Here is a 20,200-nt window from a genome sequence, read left to right as displayed (position 1 = left end):
AGCCCCAGAACTGCACAGCTACTTGTCGTGCCTAGGGAGACTTAGCCATCCCAGCAAGCATCAACAAGCATTTGTTCATCCAGCAGTCTTCTCTTCCAGTTCGTGCATTCACCTTTTCTGCCAGCCACTGTGGCTGAAACAAAAGGGCCTCGCTGCCTCATTTGTAGACCTAAGTTCTATGTGAATGTTTGCTACATGTAGCTCCCCAGCCTGATCCAAAAACGCTAGCAAGCATTCATTCACCCAGCTGCCTTTTCTCCTCAGTCTCATGTGGGTCTCCAACACAGCTCAAATCTGAAAACTGAGCTGTCTGTAGAAAGCTGTGTTATCTTTCCAAATATGTTCCAAAAAGTGCAGTTTTCCAAAGACTCAAGGAGCCACATGTAGAAACTGTCGAGCCCCGCCGGCCTCCCGTCCGCTCGGGCCTCGACAATGCCCGTGCCGCCGCAGCCGCAGCCGCGCCGAGCAGCCGGCCGGTCCCCAGCTGAACGGCGCGCCCGAGCGGCACCCCCCTCCTTCCCTGGAAGGCGTGGCCTCGTCCTCCGCCGCATCGAGCCGCCGCAGCCCCGCCGAGCAGCTGGCCGGTCCCCAGCTGATCGGCGCGCCCGAGCAGCCCCTTCCACAAACCCTGGAGGGTGTGGCCTTGTCTTCCGCAGCAGCGAGCCGCCGCAGCTCCGCCGAGCAGCTGGCCGGTCCCCAGCTGATCGGCGCGCCTGGGCGGCACCTTTCCCGGACCTCGGACGCTTGCTTGGAGGGCGTGGCTTCGTCCGGGCTACGCGAAGCACGCTGCCGCGATTCCGCCGAGCAGCTGCCCAGCGCACAGCTGTTTGGCGCGCCCGCCCCCGGATGGTCGGCGGGCGCGCGTTCACCTCGTCACCGGGGACGACGCCAGGCGCCCACCGGCCCGGCGCCAATGTTTGCTACTCGGCAGCCGGACCCTGGACTGCGGATGGCGCCCGGGCGGCAACGGGCTGCACCCAGTGAACAGTTGGACTCGCCCCAGCAGATGGGCACGCCCCAGCTAACTGTGGAGGGGGGTGCGGCTGTGCCTGTTTTGCCACGCTCTGTTACTGGACATGGGGGGGGCTTAACGTCCGCAACGCCAGCACGGAATGGGGCTTGCGAGGGAGCGGAAGGACAATACTTACCTGGAAGGGGGCTTGACAGGCTGCAGCAGTGCACACGGTGGGTGGTGGCTATGCACGGTGATGGGTGGGGTTTTTATGGGGAGGCAGGCAGATGCCGGTTTGCTTTGAAGGGGTGGGGTTAGGGTGTGGTAACATGATAAAAGAGCGGTGAGGCTAGGTGCCTCAACGCTGACTTTACCGCAGTTTGCTTTGGAGAAGAAATAAACCTAGTCACCCGTTCCTTTTGGAGTGCTTTTGTTTCCTGGCAGAGGACGTCGTGACAGTAAGTCAGCGTTATCCTAGGATACCTACTGCTGTTACTCACGCTTTGGGCATGGCAGAGGATCCATCGGGGCTTGATCTGGCAGCCAAGGAGGAAGGGGCTGTTGGGGCTGCAGTTGCAACTCCCCCTGATCCTGGCGAGCCGGAGGGGCCAGCAGTGCGGCCGAAGACCAAGGGGGTTATAGCCTCGGCTGAAGCTGGTGACAGTTGGGAGGTAGGGTCTCTGGCTCAAAGCGGGGGAGGGTGGCAAAGCCCTCCCTTGGAGCGTTGGGACCAAGACCGTGGTGAGGGCCGTCCACGGGCTGGTGTGCCCGCTTGGAGGGAACGGTGGCTGTCGGAGGAGGAAGGCGAGGAGTGGAGCTACTCTACGGCCCCAGGGGCCTACACGATGGACGTGTTGCGGGACTGTTTTGGGGAGTTTGGCTATCAGGACACTGCACCTTGGTCACCTGCGGGACCGGCTCAGGAGTCGTGGCGGTGGTCACTACAGAGGCTGACACCCGGCCAGGCGGGCCAGCCCAGTTTCCGCCTGGCAGGCCCAAGGTTTCGGGGCCCGCCATCACGGCTGACGGAGATGGGAGCTGTTCAGGCCGAACGACATCACCCCGGGGCATCAGACCAGGCAGAGGCCACCAGGTGGGCAACAACGGCCGGGGCTTCCGCCCGGCCATGGAGCGGGCGGCACCAAGCACCAGGTACAAGGGGGCCCAGGGCCCAGGGGGGCCCCTGGGGCCCGGGGGTGTTCTGGGGCCCTCCACCACTGCCGGTTACGTACGACGGCCACCCTGACCGGCTTGCCATGTTCCTAAGCCACACCATTCACCACCTGGACCAGTACGGTGCAGCCTATACCTCCCAATGGGCCATGGTGGTGGCTATCACAGCAAGCCTGCAGGGAGAGGCCGCGGCATGGGCGGCTGACCTGTACGGCGAGCATGCCCGGGAACTAGCTGACGTCGGGTTGTTCCTGGAGTCACTGCGGACGCAGTTCGAGGACGTGGCCCGCACCCACAGAGCTGAGGCGGAGGTGGTGGGGCTGCGACAACAAGGCAGGCCCGCAGCGGAGTATGTTGCTGAATTCCGCCGGGTGGCTCGTAAGCTCCGCTCTTGGCTGGAACGCTTGCTGGTACACCACTTCCAGTCGGGGCTGGACGGCGCGCTGTGGAGGGCGTGCGTGGTGCGTGGAGTGCCCGAGCGACTGCTGGAGTGGTACCGGGTCACCGTAGAACTGGACGTCCGGCTGCGTGAATGCAGGGGTAAGGCGGAGGGGGTGGTCGGGACCCGTAGGACCCCCGAAAGGCCGAAGGAGGAGGGTCGGAAGGCCGTGGCCCCAACGGCAAGCCCACCTGTGCCGCCTCCAAGACCGGCTATAAGGTGTTTCCGGTGCGATCAGCCGGGGCACCGAGTGGCCACTTGCCCCTTGCCGGCACCTTGTGCCACCGCAGCAACTCCCGCCGGAAAAGGCCCTACCGCACGGAAGTCACTGGAGCGAACAAGAGCGGCTCACCAGCTGGCATCCCTGATGACCACAGCAGCAATCGGCACAGAACCACCCGAGGCCAACGACCCAGAGCCCTACGAGAGCCTGGAGGAGGAGGAGGACCCTATGGTGAGTGACCCAGTGGTGCCCTTCACAGTACCGGTCATACTCGTCAACCCGCGTACGGGACGTAGGGAGGCTTGCCCAGCACTGATCGACACAGGCAGCACCCGGTGCCTTATCAGCCAAGTGGTGGTTGCTCGGCTGGGATTGGAGGTACGCCGCCTGCCAACTCCTCTTCGCTTCCAGCAGGTGGACGGATCCCTTTTGGGGGGGGCTCCAGTCACTCGGGTGACGGGTCCTATTCGATTAGAGATGGGGACCCACTGGGAGACCTTGCGCTTCCTTGTCGTTCCATCAATGACGGAGACAGTGATTCTGGGACTGACATGGCTCGACAAGTGGGGCCCCACGATCTGGTGGGGGGAGGGTTTCCGGCACCTGCGGTTGGGGACAGGGCCACAACCACCACCACACGCATATGTGGGTCCTGCTGAGCGGCTTGGTGGTGAGCGGGTTCAAGGGGCAGAGGGGGTGGCGGAAGCCTGCTTCCCACAGGTGTACGCCGACCTAGCAGAGGTTTTCGACGAAAAAGAGTGCGACGCTCTGCCTCCCCACCGAACGACGGATTGTGCCATCGAGCTGGAGCCGGGCGTAAAACTGCCGAAACCACGCATGTACGCGCTGACGCCTCGCGAGATGCAGGAGCTACGTCGTTACGTCGACAAAAACCTCGTGAGGGGGTTCATCCAACCTGCCCGATCCAAGATAGCAGCGCCAATACTGTTTCGGGAGAAGAAGGATGGCACGCTTCGCTTGTGTGTCGACTTCCGAGGCGTCAACGCGGTCTGCGTTGAACATCTGTATCCGCTGCCACTCATGAAAGATCTTCTGGCACACCTGTCGACGGGACGCATCTTCACGAAGCTAGACCTACGGGAGGCGTATTACCGGGTGCGGATCAGAGCTGGGGATGAGTGGAAAACGGCGTTTAACTGTCCGCTGGGCAGTTTCCAGTTCCGTGTCATGCCGTTCGGACTCCAGGGGGCCCCAGCCGTTTTTATGCAGATGATAAACCAGGTGCTTCACAAGCACCTGTACCGCGGGGTGTTAGTGTACCTGGATGACATTCTGATATACACTAAGACTATGGAGGAGCACGTTGCCCTCGTACGCCAGGTGCTACGGAAGCTGCTGGCTGCCCGCCTCTATGTGAAGCTCACCAAGTGCGAGTTCCACAAGACGAGGCTGGATTATCTGGGGTATCGCGTGTCGGCGAGCGGCATAGAAATGGACCCTCGCAAAGTGGAAGCCGTCCTGCAATGGCAGGCGCCACAGACGCGGCGACAGCTGCAGAGTTTCCTGGGGTTCGCGAACTTTTACCGCCAGTTTATTCCAGGTTTTGCAGCGACAGCCCTGCCGCTGACGGACCTGTTGCGGACGCGGAACTCCGGGGAGAAACCACGTCCAGGGTTGAAGCTGGCATGGACCACCACGTGTCAACGGGCATTCGAGACATTGAAGGCCCTGTTTGCGAAGGAGCCGGTGTTGGTACATCCTGACCCCGACCGTCCGTATGTGGTCCAAGTCGACGCCAGCGATGTCGCGGTAGGGGCTGTGCTGTTGCAACGGAACACGAAGGGCGTGTTGCAACCCTGTGCCTATTCTTCCAAAAAACTGTCATCGGCGGAACGTTCATGGGCGATCTGGGAGAAGGAGGCGTTCGCTGTGCGCGCAGCCTTGGAGACGTGGCGACACCTTCTGGAGGGGGCTGTCCATCCCTTCGAGGTCTGGACAGACCACAAGAACCTGGAGGTTCTGCAGTCCCCGAGGAAACTGGCGCCCAAGCACGTCAGATGGGCTCTCTTTTTCCGGCGCTTTAATTTCATCCTGAAGTACGTACCGGGGGGGCGGAACTTCCTTGCTGATGCACTCTCACGGCTGCCGCAATACGACACCAAATGAGAAGCGGTTATACAAGAACTCATTCCGCCTAGTGCATCCCCGAGCGTGACCCAGGCAGTCTGCAGCGTGGGGGACGATTTGTCCCGTGCCATGGACGAGGCCTTAGCTACAGACGCCTGGCTGAAGGAGCATCCCGGACTTCTGACTATGCGTGACGGCTTGGCCTGGCACGGGGATAAGCTGTATGTGCCTCAGGCACTACGCCCCGCCATTTTGCGCCGTTGTCACGACGCCAGGCAGGCCGGTCACTTCGGCTTCCTGAAAACGTTACACTTAGCACGCCGTCAATTTTGGTGGCCGTGCATGAAGGCGGACGTGGAACACCACGTCCGGGGATGCCACGTATGCGCCACAGCAAAACCCCGTGTCGGGAAGCCATTGGGTCTGCTACAGACGGTTTCGGACCCCGTACGACCATGGCAAGACATCACCATGGACTTCATTGTTGGGCTGCCGGACAGCAGAGGGTACTCGGTAATCTGGACGGTCATCGATCTTTTCTCCAGACAGGCGCACTTCGTTCCCTGCAAGGGGTTGCCGTCCGCCAAATGGTTGGCACGACTGTTTATGACTCACATCTATCGGCTGCACGGGGTTCCCCGTCGGATTATTTCGGACCGCGGGGTCCAGTTTACAGCACAGTTCTGGCGAGAGTTTCTACGACACATCGGCTCTACCCAGGGCCTCAGCTCCGGATACCACCCAAGCACTAACGGGGCCGCTGAAAGGGCCAACGCCACGGTGGAAAGGTTACTCAGGAGCTATGTGTCGTTTCAGCAAACAGACTGGGCAGACCTCCTGGTGTTTGCGGAAGTTGCCCACAATAACGCCGTGCATAGCAGCACGGGTTTGACACCATACCGGGTGGTGGCGGGGTATGATTTTGTCCCTGTTCCGGAGTGTGGACAGGGATCGGCGACACCCACCGGGCTTGAGGAGTGGATGCACCACATGGGGGCCGCCTGGAAAACCGCTAGGGAGGCGATGGTGAAAGCTCAGGCACGGGTGAAGGAGCAGGCAGACAGGAAAAGGGAGCCCTTTGCCACCCCCAAGGTCAGGGAGTGGGTGTATCTGTCAACCAAATATTTGCGCTTACGGGTACCAAGCAAGAAGCTAGGCCCCAAGTTCCTTGGCCCTTTCCAAGTGATTCAAGTGATCAACCCCGTGACCGTCCGTTTACGGTTGCCAAAGTTCCTAGGGAAAATCCACCCTGTCTTCCATAGTAGCCTACTAAAGCCCGCTAGGGGAATAACAGAGAAGGCGGGTGAGAACGCTCCGGGGCCTGTGCACGGGGACCGGTACGAAATACAGGCAATTTTAGATTCCTGGGTACGGAAGGGCCAGGTACAGTATCTCGTGATGTGGAAAGGGTACCCTTTGGCCGAGGCGTCATGGGTAAGGAAAGGGGATGTTCAAGCAGAACGTTTGGTCACGGCGTTTCACCGTACACATCCCTCCAAACCGGGGGGTAGCACCGGGGACTCAGCGGCTTGTATACGTGGGGGTCTATCTTGTCGTTCTTCTTTTTCAGGAGGACAGATGGTAGGGGGAGCCGACTGTCGAGCCCCGCCGGCCTCCCGTCCGCTCGGGCCTCAACAATGCCCGTGCCGCCGCAGCCGCAGCCGCGCCGAGCAGCCGGCCGGTCCCCAGCTGAACGGTGCGCCCGAGCGGCACCCCCCTCCTTCCCTGGAAGGCGTGGCCTCGTCCTCCGCCGCATCGAGCCGCCGCAGCCCCGCCGAGCAGCTGGCCGGTCCCCAGCTGATCGGCGCGCCCGAGCAGCCCCTTCCACAAACCCTGGAGGGCGTGGCCTTGTCTTCCGCAGCAGCGAGCCGCCGCAGCTCCGCCGAGCAGCTGGCCGGTCCCCAGCTGATCGGCGCGCCCGGGCGGCACCTTTCCCGGACCTCGGACGCTTGCTTGGAGGGCGTGGCTTCGTCCGGGCTACGCGAAGCGCGCTGCCGCGATTCCGCCGAGCAGCTGCCCAGCGCACAGCTGTTTGGCGTGCCCGCCCCCGGACGGTCGGCGGGCGCGCGTTCACCTCATCACCGGGGACGACGCCAGACGCCCACCGACCCGGCGCCAACGTTTGCTACTCGGCAGCCGGACCCTGGACTGCGGACGGCGCCCGGGCGGCAACGGGCTGCACCCAGCGAACAGTTGGACTCGCCCCAGCAGATGGGCACGCCCCAGCTAACTGTGGAGGGGGGTGCGGCTGTGCCTGTTTTGCCACGCTCTGTTACTGGACATGGGGGGGGCTTAACGTCCGCAACGCCAGCACGGAATGGGGCTTGCGAGGGAGCGGAAGGACAATACTTACCTGGAAGGGGGCTTGACAGGCTGCAGCAGTGCACACGGTGGGTGGTGGCTATGCACGGTGATGGGTGGGGTTTTTATGGGGAGGCGGGCGGATGCCGGTTTGCTTTGAAGGGGTGGGGTTAGGGTGTGGTAACATGATAAAAGAGCGGTGAGGCTAGGTGCCTCAACGCTGACTTTACCGCGGTTTGCTTTGGAGAAGAAATAAACCTAGTCACCCGTTCCTTTTGGAGTGCTTTTGTTTCCTGGCAGAGGACGTCGTGACAGAAACCATGAAGTTGGGTCTCCAAAGGAGATAATAAAGGCAACAAAATACCTCAACCATAGCGGTTGGCAATACAAGGCAAAAAGCCAGTGTGGGAACTGGGAGAGAAAGCTGCTGGATGAACAAATGTTTGCTAATGCTTGCTGGGTGGTGGCCAAGGCTTCCCAGGAGTGGCAAGCAATCCCAGAGCCATGTATTTCTCGGGCTGCTTACTAAAAGGCAGGGCAGTCACAGGGAGGAGTTGTAAGTAGGCCCTTAGGATGAGACTTGGAGCTGGGAAGGACCAAGCCTGGAATGTCCAGAAATGGGATTGCTCATTTAACCACCCATGATTCTTGGTTAATGACTGCAGCGGGAAATGCTGTTGTTAAGACAGTGCAAACACACGATATCTCATTTTATGTTCACATGGTTCAGTGAAGGAAATTCCAATACCAAGGGTGATCATCTGTCGAGAATTACCGTAGTTATTTTTTTGTATAACTTACTATGTTGATACAAGTGTACATTAAACATTTAGAAGTATTATATGCTTCAAATGGCTTTTGTTTTTGTATGACAAAATGGCTGTAAAATAAAATGGTGCACGCCTTTTTGTGTCTTTCTATAGCAGGATATACACATTATTATTTTTCAAAATGCTCACTTATAAAAATTTTGCTGAAATTCAGATTTTGAGGCTCACTGATAATATATCAGCTCATTTTTTCCAGATAAAAGTTTTTATCTAATTCTGTCTGTCATTCTAAATATAGATTAGACCATATTTTTATTGCAGTACTCCTTTCTAGCCTGTCTCCAGAGTTATTTAATAAATTCTGGAAAAAACACTGAACCTGCTGCTAAAGAAGAAGATGCTAAAAATACAATTTTATCCATGTCTACTAAGGTCATAAAAGAAAAAGATGTCATTCATATTCTCCTGCCATCATAGTATCAACAGCAGCCAAATGGAGTCTAGGCTCAAACACTAGGCAGGCCAGTATGTAATATTTTGGTTTATGATCCGGAAAGATAAAAGCTTCATGACATGAAAGAAATTGATTTCATACATACACTGCTGTGAACATTTTTCTACATTACTGACAACAGTTTTGGAAGGAAAGTATGGAACTGGTCCCCATGTGGACAAAGCTCGCTTGCTTGTATCAAACTGCTGAGTAAAGAATTCCTGGAGCTTCATTCCTATTTTGATGAGATCTGGTGTAGTTGATCTGGAAATCATCACTTGAAAAATATCCCATTTCAAATCACCGTGGACAAATATCTCACTGGAATATAAAAATAATAATATTTTCCATGAATTTATAATGCTTTATTAAACGTTGAAGAAAAGATAACTAATTCAAAAATGTTCATTGACAATTTGATTAAAATGGTTTGAAATAATAAAAGCAGATTATATACTTTAGATCTAGGCAAAAAAAAATCCTTTACCTCTTATCAGTAATGCTGGAATCCAAAGTATTATAGAGATTAACTTTCCACTCATCCTGCAGCTTAAGATCTGCATTACTGAAAATGCCCATTAGAATACTAGACCCCATGTAATCCACACGAGCTTCAGTAGAGCCCATGGTAATCTGAACTTTGTGATTTGGTTGCTGGTTGGGATGTTCTGAAATATGAGCTGAAAAACATATCAGTTTATTATTATTATTATTATTATTATTATTATTATTATTATTATTATTATTATTATTATTATTATTATTATTATTATTATTAATTCGGTTTATATACCGCCCTACTCCCGAAGGACAAAGGGCGGTTTACAAGGCAAAATTTAAAAACAATACAATATAAAATTAAAATTAAATTAAGTCTAGCCCCAAAAAATTAAAATCACAATTTAAAAACATTAAAACCACTCAGTCCAGACCAGATAGCTCAAAGAGCCAGGTTTTTAGGTTTAGTTTAGTAGCAAAGGGAAACAGTGAGATACTAGACATTGGCTCTCAACACTAGTCTCCAATTAATATCAAAAGGCCTCCAAGCTCTCTCTCTTTCTGTATTAGTGCACACAGAGACACACAAATAATGTTGAAAATGTCCAGAAAATGCTGTCAACAATTAGTGGTTACTCAATTTAAACAAGTCTAAGTCTGACCATGTGTGATAAGAGGTAATGAGTAGATGCTAATTTTTCAATTTAAACAAATACAATTAGCTGATTATATTTACTATATAAAAATAACTAATCATTGTCAAAAAATACTTGCTAATTTTCAACTTACCCACCAGCTCCAAGGCATTAACGTCTATGGTACCACCAACCACTCCTCCTCTAGAATCCAAATGTGATCTTCCCAGTCCTACTGACATACTAATTTCACGATCCCTGTTACTGCCCACAGATAAACGACCCTGGCTTTTCAGACCACTGGTAGTCCACCTAAATCATGCATAAAAATATGAAAATATCATTGATCTTATTTATCCAATAATATGCAAAAATGCAAGTTGTAAAATGCATTTAACAAAGTAATAAATGTATATGGTAGTAAGGATACAATTCACATGATCTCATTTAACAAAACAAGATGGGGACAAATTTTCAAATTTTTGATGGTAAAAATATTAATGGGCCATCTCTAACTATATTATCACTGAATATAGTAAGATAAGAACAAAGAGAGAGTATTTAGATAGCTCTGCAACTAATCAATGTCTTCAACAGTTTATTTTCAAGGAAGTCTCTGTTCAAAGTCCTCCACTTCTATACAACTTAACTTGAAATGAAAGTTGATGCTTCCTGAATCAAAAAGCATTCTTGAACACCATGCACACATACTCTTACATGTTAAAAAATATTTGGAATATACAGAAAAATTGAATGGTTAATTAAAAAGGTTTTCTTACGTGGTATTTCCCATCACATTGCTCATATTCATTTGTACATTTAATTGTTTCAAGTTAATAGCAAATACCACCAATGTTTCCCATGGTGTCACTTGCTGACTTCCAGCTTTATTTGATTTATTAAATGGAGTTGATGTTTTTGACAGCAGATCTGGAATTAAACACAAAGCAAATACTGTAAATGTAATACTGCAAAGTATTACTGACAAAAATCAGATATTAATACCACTCTGCAGATTTTGCTGGGAAATGCATCAGAATAACCAAGTCCAAATAAGAACTTACATACTCCTTGACTCTTTACTTCGTCTCCATCTATTTGCACACAATAGTGTTATGATATATAATCTAGAGAGAACATTTGTACTTTGTGAATGTTTGAGAACTTTTTTCTCAGTGAATAACAATTTTACATGATAGATGTCACAACTGGATGAGTTTTCAAATATTGGAGATTGTTAAATCTAAATGTTATCTAAATGTTTTCAACAGTAATTGTCAGAAAATATATGGGATACAAATGTGAACTTTGTATATTGCTAAAATTTCTGAAGTTTATCTTTCAGCTCTAATAATTAAAAAACAATTTTTTTATAGCTGAATAATTATATTTTTGTTTAATTGACAAAAAAACAGAATAGAACATTTGAGCAATTGAACTGGGATTATTGAAATTTTCTTTTTCCAAATCATCAAAGTTTGATAAAATAAATACTTTTACTGGTTTTTTCTTTCTATAAACTATTGAAATTTTAAGCTCTGTTCCATCCTGTGTTGCCTGCTTAAATTTTCAATCCTTCAGTGGACTTCCTCTATTTCAATTCTCCATTCAATTCCAGGGTATATTATTTCTCAACCCTTAAGAGATGAAATAAGAATGTGTTCTCCAGGCAGACAAGCACACTTGAATAGAAACATTTTCATATGTTTTCATTTTCCTTGTATTACATAAGTGTGTGTTTAAAATGCATAAAGATCATAAACTGAATTGTTGTATCAAATTAGTTCTCACTTTGTAAGACAACACAGGACAATTTTGTGTATATCAGTACACTTTGTAGCAGAATAAACAAGTTAATGGAAAAGAAAATAATTTGGTTTTGTTTGAAGAAAAATAATAAATCAGAGCAATTTTGGAGTAATATTATAAACTGCATCCTTTTAGGTTCAATGACAGTATTCTATTACACAGTGGTGTGTGATTCAAAGTAGTGGAATTAAACTTCTTTTCACCTTTCTGAGGGACTGACGAATCTGATACACTTCTGGATCTTGAAACAGCAGGGGATTTTAGGTTATGAGACACTGTTCCAGAGGCCATATTACTATTGGTACTGTGCTCGTTGAAAACACTTGGTGATTGAGCCATATGGGTAAATGAAGCAGACTGACTTGGTTGCTCCCAGGTCCTACAATATGCTTTTCTTGATGATTCAGGTGACACGTGCTGGTTCATTCCTTCAACAGAATCTGGGGTCCCAGGACCTGATGTTACTAGGAACACATATAACAAAATAAATGGTTTGTTTAGCTTGTTATTAATTCATCACAGATCTACCAAGATTATTACAATATGCTACGCTCCAATGTTACTTATTGAGGGACTAGGGTAAGGGGAAGCAACCTTGGCTCTTTTATGACTCGTGGACTTCAACTCCCAGAATTTCTGAGCCAGCATGGCTCAGCTTGGAAACCTCTCCCTTTCCCCTCAGCATGGCTGGCTCAGGAATTCTGGGAGTTGAAGTCCACGAGTCATAAAAGAGCCAAGGTTGCCTACCCCTGGACTAGGGGATTCTTTGTTTAAAAACAATTTAAAAGCAGCTAGTTTAAGGGAATCAAAGCAGAAACATTCATACAGCTTTTAAACACAAACATTTTTTAATCCATTTAGTACCCTGCAAATGGCATTTCTAACACCAAGTGGAAAACTAATGTGTTTTTAACGTCAATCAATCACAGTAATATCTTCTTTTGACTATTTACCTGGCATATTTATTGTTTGGTCACCTAGAAAAAGGCGTCTTGCAATGCTCCTTCTGTACCATGCTCTTGGAAATGCTAGAATCTCACTGAGTCTCCTCATGTCATACTTAAAAGAAGCAGATCCTATATCACAAACAGCTAGAAAAATATTATAAAAAATTGTTTATATTTTACATTTCACATTATTTTATTCATTCTTGTAACATCTGTCATTCATAAACCCAAACCAAGTGTTTAATAAATTTTAATGAATATACTCAAAATTGAGGTAATTTAATTTAGATTGTATCAGCATCCTTTACATCCATCAAACTGACTCAGATTGCTATAGTTTGATTCAGAACAACATAGAGAGGGCTACAGACTCTCCCAATCAGGATCAAGGTTATCAATATTTGTTTGCTTATAAGGTTTGTAACCTGCTGCAACCAGTTTGACGCTTGACAGCTATTGTAGATTGGAAATGTAAAATACGTTTCATTTTTCAGAATAAATTTGTCTATATTATATATTTTTAATCTCTTCTTTTTTTAGCATTGTAGCACCTAATTCTAGGTTTACTGCAGTAATAGCCATCTCAAAAATGTTTGTATTCCTGCAATGTATTTAATATTAAAACTGCTTGCTACAAGAGACCAATTACTGGCACAATTTTATTATCTCATCTCAAAAAAAAAAGAATCAAGGAAAATGTAAATAGATGTTGAAAAATAAAAATATATCAAAAGCTTGATTTAGTGTTATGGTGAACCAGACCCATACTTACTTAAGAGGCTTTTAAATAGAATTATACAAATGTAAGTTCACAGTGGTATCAGTTTTGTTTGCAAGTTCAAAAAGTGATATTCTTCCACATGGTTGAGGGAAGGAAGGAAGGAAGGAAGCAGTTGTGGTATTTATGTTTTATCAAATATTTCCCAGACTATCTGCCTATTATTTTGATTATGCAGGTAATCTTCACTTACTGGTGGTAATTGGGACTGGGAACTCCATTGCTAAGTGTCATGATCATACGGCACAATGTGATGCGATCGTGCCAATTTATACCAGCAGTTCCAGCAGTCCAAGTTGCTGTTGTTAGGCAAATCCCGTGCAACCATAGCATCCTGCAGTCATATGATCACCATCTGTGACCTTCTACTAGCTTTCCTGTTGACTGTTCACTGGAAGCAGCAGAGACATCACAAATGGTGATCTTGTGGCCAAAGGATGCTGTGATGGCATAATTATGAGCCAGTTGCTGAGTACTCAAATTTAAATCATGTGACTGCAGGAATCTGCTGGTTACAATTACCCCCCTCCCATTCAGTCTTGTCATACATTTGATCAGTCACTGAATGAGAGGACATTAATCAAGGACTTATTGGCTGTAGAGAGCTATGACAAGGTCAAGAAAGATCATCTGTTTAGTGGAGAAAATATATCTAATTTTATAATTATCTTAAAATGTAATTATGCAACATCCATTCAAAAGACCTACAAGTTCTATTTTTCACATGTAATGCAGTATTTTCTATGCTGCACTGAGTTTAGATCAGACATGTCAAACACAAGGCCCGGGGGCCGGATCTGGCCCACGAAGTGGTTTCATACGGCCCGCAAAGCCATCCTGGAAACAGTGAGGGAACGGCCCCCACTGCCTTGGCCCTGGCCCAGAGACCCTCCTCCTGCCAGAGACCCTCAGATCTGTCCCACTCCTGCCCAGGCCCCCATAGGCACCCTTGATGCGAATGATGTAGAGCTGGCCACGCCCACCCAGTAGGCCATACACACTCTAGCCACGCCCACCCAGTAGGCCACACTCACCCGCGCCATGCCCACCCGGCCCCTTGAGGGCAACCGCAATGCTGATGCGGCCCTCAATGAAAATTGAGTTTGACACCCCTGGTTTAGAGGATATGACTGATATATACCAGATATGTTTATTAATGTAGTCTCCATCTTATTGGCAGATTTGCTTGCAGAGAGGGTTTCAAAAAAGGTAGCACCTCCTGAACGCCTTATTCTTGACAGGCTAACTTTTACAAACTCAAGATTTATGCTCAATGAATCCTTGCGACCAGTAACTGACGAAGGTTCTTCATCTATATTCCCTGAAACCATGAAAAACACAATTACTTTTTTAGCTTAATCTAAATGGGTGAAAGGGACGCGGTGGCTCAGTGGGTTAGGACGCTGAGCTTGTCGATCAGATGGTCGGCAGTTTGGCGGGTCGAATCCCGAGTGCCGCGTAACAGAGTGAGTGCCTGTTACTCGTCCCAGCTTCTGCCAACCTAGCAGTTCGAAAGCACGTAAAAATGCAAGTAGAAAAATAGGGACAACTACGTTGGGAAGGTAACAGCGTTCCGTGCGCCTTTGGCGTCTAGTCATGCCGGCCACATGACCACGGAGATGTCCTCGGACAAGCGCTGGCTCTTCGGCTTTGAAACGGAGATGAGCACCGGCCCCTAGAGTCGGAAACGACTAGCACACATGTGCGGGGGAACCTTTACCTTTACCTAAATGGGTGAAACCTATTCTAACATAATGTCTGAAGATGTTGAGCTTTGCACAAAAGTGTCCGTAAACTTTGGCTGGTATAAAATATGGTGACTAAATTATTGCTTGCTATATCATGTAATAATTTTAACAGTTTCTAAACAAACAAACAAAGGAAATTTTTTACTGCATTTACTGTATGAATGCCTTACTACATAGATGTACTCTGAGATATGAATACAAAACTTATTTTTAAGATACATTCATACATATTTAAATCAGAACAAAATCATTTTTAAAGGGATTTTGTATTTCCTTTTTAAAGGCTTATCTAAAAAGTAAAAAAAAATCACCAATATATTTCTATGAACCACACTATTCTCTATTACCTGTTCCAGAAGATAAGCCAGCCACAGTGGTTTTTTGCTTTCCTGCTCCATACGGATGAAATACATAAAGGGAAAAATCAGACATGCAGGCTGTAAAACTCAAACCCGAAGAGCTGCTGCTAGAACCTGTCAAATCTGATTGGCTGCTACTATGCCGTGTTCTGCCAAAGGAGCTACCTAATCCAAGAGAAGAACCTAAAGCAGAAAAAGAAATGTATTCTAGAAAAATCATAAAGATCAGCCAAGGTACATTCCCTGGAAAGACAAATAGAAACATATTTTGATGAGACCTGGCAATCATGCATTATTAGAGATGACAATCATAGTAGTATAAGTCTGAATCTTCTAGAAACATTCTTACAAATTATTTATTTTTATTCCTTTTATTTATTAATTTCTATCCTACCTTTATCATTTTACAAATAACTCAAGGCAGCAAACATGTCCAACACATCTTCCTTGTGACTTCCCTATTAACAAAAACCATGCGAGGTGGGTTGGGCTGAGTGAGCAGCCCAAATTGACCCAGCTGGATTTCATGGCTAGGATGGACTTGAACTCATGATCTTCCACTTTCTAGCCTAGTGCCTTAACCACTAGACCAAACTGGTACTGGACAAGCTTTCAACATTATTCCATGAATGGTTTAATCAACGCACCTAAAGGACTGCTTTCCCCTCATACTGCTCACATTATAAGATCTGATAAAGAAGTCTCTTTCTGCAGCCTGATATGGATAAATACTAGATTATTTGAAATGTGAAAGATTTATTTCTGTGTCAGCTGTCCTCCAGCTAAATTAATTAAGTGGGATGGAGGTGGGGGTACAATGTAGTGTAGTTTATTATTATAATCACTGACCAGAATGTCATACTAGGCTAAGCTCAAAAGGAGTTTGGTAAGTTGACAATTGAGCTCAGACATCACATTAAACCATTATTTAGTGTCAGGTTTACAAAACAAGCAATTATGTCTGAAAGTTTACAATTTGTATTAATCATTTAGAAAAACAAGTCAACTTCAAACTTTTAATTCTAGTTTGATCTAAGTCAACGTTAATACTAGCCACTGGTTTTGTTAAGGCATAATCATGGTTGTAAGCACACATTTTATTTTCTGTCTTTTGAGAGCACCAGAAGATCCACAATTTATTCTTATAGGATTAAACTGTTATTTTATATTAGACCTGAATACACCTTTAAAAAGAACTGAAACTGGGGAAAAAAACTGTTTTTCAATAAAAATGGATTTTACCTGGTGAGATAGTTTTAATTGGCATCTTTGATCCACTTTGTAAAGAATTTTCTGTAGGGCCGGTCGAACCTAAATTTTCTAATTCTCCTCGATTAGAAGAAAATACAAGATCAAGAGAAGGAAGTTTCAACATGCATTCCACCCGTGACACAGGTAAGCAGCTGAACTTGATTTGTGAAGGCTGAAGAAGAAAAAAAAATGGTGTTTATCTTACATGGAGAATTAAAATGATGAGAAAGCAACAAGTAACAGAACAATTTTAAAGATATAATACTATTAAATTTTTTAATGCGAGAGATAAATAATGTGTGACTATCTAAATGTTATTTAATTCGAGTCTAAATATCTTTCATTCCTGAGTCTATTAAGTTGGGCTGATTGATTATAAATTGGAATTCAAGAACAACAGAAGGGACATAAAAGTATCCTAAGATTTAGAAAATAATCGTCTTCAAATGATGACCTAGTTTCAGAAATAAGGAAAATAACATATTGTTACCTCTGCAGAATGTTTAGAACAAGATTTTTTGGGGCCCATAAAAGCTGTATTAAGAAATACTAAGAAGGAGTCTGACAGTGAAGAAAACTACACATGGAACACAAGAAGAGTATAGAGAAAAATTATATTATTAAATACATCAAATGAAATTTAATACATCTTTGCTAATACAAGTAGCAGCCCCAGTTTAACATTTCCTGGCTCTGTGTAGTTTGAGTCAATAAGCTGCAAACGTCTTAGCACTGAATTTTAATTTGTGTCATCTGATTAAACGGCTGAGTCTGGAATACAAGCAAGCAACATTCAATTTTATGGTGCCAAACCATAGGCAGATCAATATGTCTCAGCTTAACTCACTTTCATGAAGTTGTGAAACCAAATGTTGCTTTAGATTCCATGGAAAAAGTTAGAATACAATATCTAAAATCATAATATAGTTTACATTATCAGACAGTGAAATATTTAAAGCAAAATATGCTCTACAAATAAATACATATGCAAGCAGACACAGCAGGTACTTTTCTTTACAAGGCATCAATGATATTTCTCATATAAAATGAAATAGAAACTATACAATAAATGAGAAAGTCCCAATTTAAAATAGAATTCATTATTTTAGCATTCGAAATACAAAATACTTCTCTGTGTACAAATACAGTAAATCTGGCCAATTTACAACAGCCTTGAAGGTAATTACTTAAGTTGATATCCATGCTCACCTGAACTCTTACATATACCACTACATCAACAGGGAAAGAAGAATATGCTGAGGTTGATGAAGATACTAAGGAAGCTGTGGATTCTTCTAAAGGATCTTGCATATCAAATTGACCAATATCTTCATCTTGTGAACTGATGGCTTTAAAACAATAAGGAAGTGATTACGTATAAATTCTCCAAAATAAAAATCAGGATATAAAAATTATGGTACAGAAATATGATACCTGTATAATTCCTTTCTATTGGAGTTATAGGTATTGTTTCCAGGGCCTTTTCTAGAAAGTCTAATAGGCAAGGGCTAATCACCATTTCTTCAGGCAAAGATTGAAGTGCAACCCAAGCATACAGTTTTGCTGTTTTTACGCCACCACTTCCTTTACCTTTGGCTGAAAGATTTGAAAAATAAAGTGAAACACCAGATCACAAATGTCAAATAGAACACAAATAAAAAAGTAAGAAAAGTTAATGATAGCTCAAAAGTGAGGTTACCTTAACTCAATTCCTGAGATATCTTTCCTTAAGTTAATAATGTATCTCTGGCTAATCCAACAGATCCTCAGCATTTTTATAGAGAATATGAGATTGATTTAAATCATCCATAAATCTGCTGTTTAATTAAAGCTTCTAATTTTATAATCAGAATGACTAAAATAGATCACTTTCAAAAACTTAAATGAAATTTCCATTGCTGTATTTAAACATTTTTGTAAATTAAAACATTGGTACTTCCTGCGACAGAACACTCTAGTATGGATTAATTCTGCTAATTATCCAAGAAAAGCAAAACCAAAAAAATGTCTATAGCAGCTGTACTGCTAATTACTAATTCTCTAGTTTCTTGTGACCAACTGTGGATAGGAAAAGTGGTCTAACTTAAACAAATAAGGATGCTGAATGTACCTATACAGAGTGGAATGAATGGGTATATTCAGACACTATGGCAAACCAGGCTAAGGCCTGGAATTGCCCTGAGTTATATCACCTGCCATTTCCTATATATGGTATCACCCCACAGAAGGTATGTGCATGAAGTTATGCCTCAGTTTTTAATATGATCTTGTTTGATCAAGATCATTATTGGATTCTTTTAGTCAAAACTATGTAATTTCGGATACAAACTAGAACAACACATGGTTCCTTTGGTTTGTTCTGATAAAACCATAATCTTATAAACGGGTTGCCTTAAGTGACATATCAAGTGACAATATTACAATCTGCTCAAAAGAATGCATGGGGTAAAAGCAGCAGATACAATCCAACATGTTCCTAACTAAAGCACATGCCCAACTTGTCACATTGTCTGAGCATGTTCAGCATGTGCTAAGTATCCTATAAATAAGTATGTAATTCAAATGCTTTTCTCATGCTAAGCCACAAAAAAAAATACCACCTTCGTGGTCAATTCTGTTTTTTCCCCATTCTTCATTTAGTTTGAAAGAAACATCAAACCAAAGTTGAGTAACCCATGGAAAATATAGTCTGCTTGCAGCACTAGCATCCCAAGATTGTGTTACCAATATTAGTTGAAGTAGGTAAATTTTGGCAGTGTGTTTTTGGAACAATTTTTTGGGTTAAGGGCTTAAGAATGGGAATGGATGTAACTTGTCTTCTAAAGATTGCTCAAGGCTTGTCAACTATTTATCATTTTTCACATTCAAGGGGGATGAATTAAGAGTGGCAATGGAAAAGATTTGCAAAGCACTCCCATTCCCATCCTTTAGCCTTCTAAAATGATGGAGGATTTATGAGTTACATGCTTCTAAGTAATCTCTGCAAATGTAGTCCATCATGAACCACACTATGAAAACAGTTAAGGTATCAGTACATAATGAAATAATTCATTCATGCCTGTGGTTTTCCACAGATTATTTTGCATCTCCATTTTTAAAAAACTACTGTCTAAAATATTATTTGGATAATTCTCTATTATCCAAATTGCAAGAAAATGTAGTCAGAATTCAAATAGCTAGGTATTCTTTAGATCAGGAGTCCCCAACCCCCGGTCTGTGGACTGGCACCGGGCCACAGCATGCCAGCAACCGGGCCACGCAAACAAATGAAGCCCCATCTGCGGGATGAAGGCAGCACACAAAACCACGCCTCTTCTGGTCTGCGGAAAAATCTTTCTCCATAGAACTGGTCCCTGGTGCCCAAAAGATTGGGGCCTCTGCTTTAGAACTTGAGTGATTTTTAGACAAAAAGTAGGCTATCTTAGCATGGATAAATATAGCTGTGTCGTAGGTTTTGCATGCAAACCTACTAAGCACAGAATCACACTCTTTTGTGAGCATTGCCATTTGATAATTTAAGGTAGCAATACAGTGAATCCTTAAGATAATGTTACATTTTCGCACAAAAAAACAAGTAATATATTACAACTGGTACTTGTCCTCTCCTTGATACACTCCCACCCCATTTCCACTACCAAAAAGGTTGCTGTTCTTCTGTAGGATCGCTTGTACAGCTGTGGATGGTTGTATAGTTGCAGTAATCAGTTTCTGTCTGATTCCCAACTACATCGATTTT

At 45.3% G+C, this 20,200-nt stretch overlaps 1 protein-coding gene across 5 annotated transcripts in view; it reads right to left on the bottom strand.

Moving 5' to 3' along the window:
- The window catches only part of BLTP1 (bridge-like lipid transfer protein family member 1), a 148,884-nt gene that overhangs the window by 6,246 nt on the left and 122,438 nt on the right, over positions 1-20,200 (bottom strand). For all 5 annotated transcript variants that reach the window (XM_083367354.1, XM_083367353.1, XM_083367356.1 and 2 more), the window contains 11 exons: positions 17,899-18,060; positions 17,674-17,813; positions 16,456-16,636; positions 15,202-15,396; positions 14,248-14,427; positions 12,335-12,472; positions 11,585-11,845; positions 10,352-10,502; positions 9,727-9,884; positions 8,927-9,119; positions 8,546-8,760 (listed from right to left, as the gene is read on the bottom strand). In XM_083367354.1, the coding sequence (XP_083223480.1) occupies positions 8,546-8,760; positions 8,927-9,119; positions 9,727-9,884; positions 10,352-10,502; positions 11,585-11,845; positions 12,335-12,472; positions 14,248-14,427; positions 15,202-15,396; positions 16,456-16,636; positions 17,674-17,813; positions 17,899-18,060 (1,974 nt within the window). The remainder of the gene's footprint in view (positions 1-8,545; positions 8,761-8,926; positions 9,120-9,726; positions 9,885-10,351; positions 10,503-11,584; positions 11,846-12,334; positions 12,473-14,247; positions 14,428-15,201; positions 15,397-16,455; positions 16,637-17,673; positions 17,814-17,898; positions 18,061-20,200) is intronic.

This window comes from Vipera ursinii (assembly GCF_947247035.1).
Source record: "Vipera ursinii genome assembly, chromosome: 7".
NCBI lineage: Eukaryota > Metazoa > Chordata > Lepidosauria > Squamata > Viperidae > Vipera > Vipera ursinii.
This window is presented reverse-complemented; position numbering and strand designations above follow the sequence as displayed.